Raw genomic sequence first — 5262 nt, 5'->3', positions numbered from 1 at the left:
TTTAGCCATTACGATCTCGTGGTAGATCAACCCTTGTAATACTCAGATTCATCAAGATCAATCAAGCACGAAGTAGGGTATTACCTCCATAGAGAGGGCCCGAACCTGGGTAAACATTGTGTCCCCTGTCTCCTGTTACCATGAACCTTAGACGCACAGTTCGGGACCCCCTACCCGAGATCCGCTAGTTTGGACACCGACAGGGGCTAACCCCCTACCCTTCCTGTACCAGTCACTGAAGTAAGTACAGGCAAAAACCAGATGCAGTACGTAGCACTACAAAAATGCAGTGCATTTGGTTACACGATGCAGTACGGTATAGCAATCCAGTTCTGGATTGCCTACATGAATAAATACACGGTAGAACACAGCGAAAAACTCGTAAAATTACGGAATACATTGTACTTTTTTCAGGGGCTGTAGCTAGGACACGTAAAAAACGGTGAAGTACGCACCTGTAGACAAAATGCAGTTTTGTATTGTAGACGATGCAGTACAGAACTATAACCAATGGAGTTTCATTATCACACAGGATACATATAAACGTGACAAAATGCCCGTTCGCACAGAAAGTGGTGGTTAAAAAATATACTGATCAAAAATAAAAAAACCACGTTCGCATACAACCACCCAATCGGAGCGGTTCCATGGCCACAAGCCCACGATCACAGACGCAACACCAACCCACGATCTGCACAACCGCATCGTCAGCGAGATCGTGCAGTTTATCCAATCCGGCCATCCCACCCCGCGCCCTCCCCTTAAATTCAGACCCCTACCAAAGGCCTTCTCATCCACAACAACACAAGTATCCATTGCGCTACCACCAAATCACTCCATCACATCGATATCCATGCAAAAACACCAAGCCCTACTACGAGCGATGGCGTTCACCGGCAAGTACAAGGGCGTGGAGGCCCACGGCAACACCAAGTTGCACATCATCCACACCAACGACAAGAAGCAGATGGCGATCTCTGTCGTGCAGTACGAGTGCACCTCAGCCTCCAGCGCCACAAGATCGTCGACATTGATCTCGAGTACAACAACGATCCTGAAGCGACACAGAAACCCGCCCTCTGCCAACTCTCCATCGGCAAGAATCACCCGGTGCTGCTCTTCCAACTGAGCGCCGCTGAAAGGTGCACCGTCTTCGACAACTTCCTCCCCGACCCCAGGTACACATTTGCAGGATTCTCCATCGACGGCGACAAAACCAGGCTAGAGCACGTCAATCTGGAGGTCGCCAACTTCGTCGACATCCAGAAGGAGTGGAGGGTGCCCGAGGCAACCAAGGAGTTGGACTCCCTTGGAGACGTCTCCGGCATGCTCATCGACGATTACTTAAACAACATGAAGAAGAAGATCACCGACGATGAACACAAGCACTGGGCCACCCTGCCTCTGTCCATGAGGCACATCGAGTACAAATAGAACACATGTAGTGCAAATTGTGTACGAATGCAGTACAGACTCTATCGAGTGAAGTTTACACGTACCCAACAAAGCAATGCACGCCCCTAAATTTGAAAAAAGAATACATAAGAGCAAAAACACAAAAAGAAAAATGCGACCTGTATATGTAGTGCGGAAATATATGAACGTGCAGTAGAGAAACATAATCAATGCAGTACACGTATGATTTACTAAGCAGTGCACTCCCCTACATTGGAAAAAAGATTACATAAGAGCAAAAACATGAAAACAAAAATGAGAATTGTACATGTAGTATGAAATGCGTGCATATGCAGTACAGAACCCTGATCAATGCAGTGCACAGATGATTAACTAAAGCAGTGCACGCCCCGACATTGAAAAAATACATGACAGGAAATATTAAAAAAATTGACCACCATGGTGCAACCGGCCCCAGCCAGTCTCATAGTAAACCTATGCGCACAACAGGCGAGTCATTCTGAGCCACGATGCATGGGGCCGGGCACACATGGGCCCACAAGTCAGACATCATAGAGCAGCGAGCGTCGTGTATAAGCGCCCAATTAAGTAAACAGAGGAGTTCGACACGCTGCCTCGCTAGCGCTTCTAAACAGGTCGGGTGCGCCTTCCGCAGGCGAGGTGGGACGAAACATTAGGCCGCACACAACGCACCGGGAACCAGCCATGTTTATAGGCCGACTTGGGCCCAATGCGTCTTCACTACATTCAAATAAGTGCCACACCAAAATAGTGCCCCCAACCCCTTACCCCTCCCGTACTAGTGACTCCAGTAAGTACATGCAAAAAACAGATGCAGTACGCAGCACTAGAAAAATGTAGTGCATTTGGTTACACGATGTAGTACGGTATAGCAATCCAGTCTAATACCCACAATGCGGCTATATCTCCCATGTGTTGGGGCACGACTTAGAGGCATAGCCGCATGGTAGGCATGTCGAAAGAGGGGTAATCTTTACACATCCCATGTACTGAATAAGAAAGGGATAAAGAGTCGGCTTCACACAATACATAAATATATCATACATCATCCAGAATACAATCAAGGTCCTACTACTGAACCAAAATAAAGAAAGACAAACCCAATTGCTAGATCCCCGATCGCCCCAACTGGGCTCCTCTACTGATAGTCTAGAAAAGAAACGTAGTAACGGGCCGAATCCTCGTCAAACTCCCACTTGAGTTCAGTAGCGTCCCCTGCACTGGCATCATCGGCACCTGCATCTGTTTGGAAGTATCTGTGAGTCACGGGGACTCAGCAATCTCACACCCGCGAGATCAAGACTATTTAAGCTTAAGGGTAGGAAAGGGTAGTGAGGTGGAGCTGCAGCAAGCACTAGCATATATGGTGGCTAACTTACGCAAAAGAGAGCGAGAAGAGAAGCAAAGCACAGATGAGAAGCTAATAGTGATCAAGAAGTGATCCTGAAGCTACTTACGTTCAAGCATAACACGAGACCGTGTTCTCTTCCTGGACTCCACCGAAAAGAGACCATCATGGCTACACACGCGGTTGATTCTTTTTAATTAAGTTAAGTGTCAAGCTTTCTACAACCGGATATTAACAAATTCCCATCTGCCCATAACCGCGGGCATGGCTTTCGAAAGTTCAAAACCCTGCAGGGGTGTCCCAAGTTAGCCCATCACAAGCTCTCACGGTTAACGAAGGATATTCCTTCTCCCAGGAAGACCCGATCAGACTCGGAATCCCGGTTACAAGACATTTCGACAAAAGTAAAACAAGACCAGCAAGACCACCCGACTGTGCCGACAAATCCCGATAGGAGCTGCACATATCTCGTTCTCAGGGAACACCGGATAAGCTAAGCGTACAGGTACCAGCATAACCCAAGTTGCCAAGGGACGGTCCTGCACAGTGCTCTAGTTTGGACCAACACTCAGAGGAGCACTGGCCCGGGGGTTTAAAATAAAGATGACCCTTGAGTCCGCGGAACCCAAGGGAAAAAGGCTTAGGTGGCAAATGGTAAAACCAAGGTTGGGCCTTGCTGGAGGAGTTGTATTCAAGGCGAACTGTCAAGGGGTTCCCATTATCACCCAACCACGTAAGGAACGCAAAATCAAGGAACATAACACTAGTATGACGGAAACTAGGGCGGCAAGAGTGGAACAAAACACCAGGCATAAGGACGAGCCTTCCACCCTTTACCAAGTATATTGATGCATTAAAGTAAACAAGATATAATAATGATATCCCAACAATATCCATGTTCCAACAAGGAATAAGCTTCAACTTCACCTGCAACTAGCAACGCTATAAGAGGGGCTGAGCAAAGCGGTAACATAGCCAAACAATGATTGCTAGGAAAGGTGGGTTAGAGGCTTGACATGGCAATATGGGAGGTATGATATAGCAAGTGGTAGGTATCGTGGCATAGCAAAAGAGCGATCAACTAGCAAGCAAAGATAGAAGTGATTTCGAGGGTATGGTCATCTTGCTTGCGAAGTTCTCAGAGTTGACGAAATTTTGATCCTCGTTAGCGTACTCAACAGGTTCCTCGATCACGTACTCGTCTACCGGCTCTATCCAAGGCAAGAACACAAGCAACAGAAAAACAATCAACCACGGCGCAATGCACAATCAACATGATGCAAAACATGGCATGATATGCGAGATGTGATATGCAATGCATATGTGTGCTCTGGAAGGAAAAGATTTATTGAGGCATCAACTTGGCAAACCAAGTGTGCCGCTGGAAAGATGAGATGATTTCGGTCGAAATTGATATAAAGATCACCGGAATCAGATGCACGGTTTGCAAATGGCAAGCAAAACAATAATGGCACAATTCTGCGATTAACAGCACGATGCCATCTAGAATGCAACAAGAAACTAAGCTACTGCACTCCAACATAGCAACAAAGCATATTGCAGTGATGAACTCAAGATGCTTGACAAAACATGAACACTGAGCTACGGCTAAAACACACAAGAGCAGGTTTAAACAAGCATGGCAAAAGTGCAAAAGATAACAGCTTCACAGACTTAGTGGAAAGTCCCTTACTGATCATAGCAAAACAAGGCATGGCATGAATTTACTAAATGCACAGAACAAAAGTCCCTTACTGATCATGAGCCAAAAAGGCAGAGAAGATATGATGGCATCCATGTAAACATAGCAAGTTTTATTAACAGTTTCAGACTTGGCAGAAAACTGAGCATGGCATAAACAGAATTATGAAGGCATCTTTGCGAGATCGAATCACTCACCACAAGGCATCGAATGACAAGATAAGCATATAAACAGCAAGATGACATGTTCATGAAGCTAACCATGTCAATAGCAAGTTTATAGCATGCATGGATCAACAACAACAACCATGGAAAAATTGATTTAATATGTAAACAATCTGCCAGGAACATTTTATAGCAAAAGTAGAGCAAGCTTAAGACATGCTAGGGCACTCCATATATGCAAACAAGGGCATGGATGGATAGAGCATAACCATATGTCCAAAACATCCTTACTGAAGCAACTCAAAACAAGCATGGATCTCACTGTAGCATCAAGTTTAAATGGCATAAAAATAATAACAGAACAAGGACTTGGGAAAATCCTAAGTCCCTGAAATCAGCAATATCACGAAGGCTACTTTTCATGCTTGTGCTAATCACCATATTGATCACCAAAACACATGGCAAGCACGCCTATAAATATGGCATGGCATAGAACAAAACACATGTAGAGCTCATGCCCATATGAAGCACACATCAAATGTGACAAAAATGACAAATCAACATAATCTGCTAAGAAACATGAGTAAACATTTTATAGCACTCTTTCATCA

The 5262-nt window shown here is 45.4% G+C and overlaps 1 protein-coding gene across 1 annotated transcript; it reads left to right on the top strand.

Annotated features, from left to right (window-relative positions):
* Positions 1-883: 883 nt before the first annotated feature.
* Positions 884-1434, top strand: LOC147985271 (uncharacterized). The gene is made up of 2 exons (XM_087541489.1): positions 884-923; positions 989-1434. Exons 1-2 carry the CDS (start codon positions 884-886, stop codon positions 1432-1434), a joined length of 486 nt encoding a protein of 161 aa, XP_087397615.1.
* Positions 1435-5262: the final 3828 nt, after the last annotated feature.

Source organism: Triticum urartu, chromosome 2A (genome assembly GCF_056163025.1).
Source record: "Triticum urartu cultivar PI428250 chromosome 2A, HENAU_Tu73, whole genome shotgun sequence".
Taxonomy (NCBI): Eukaryota; Viridiplantae; Streptophyta; class Magnoliopsida; order Poales; family Poaceae; genus Triticum; species Triticum urartu.
Note: the sequence above shows the minus strand (reverse complement) of the source record. Positions and strands in the feature narration are given on the sequence as shown.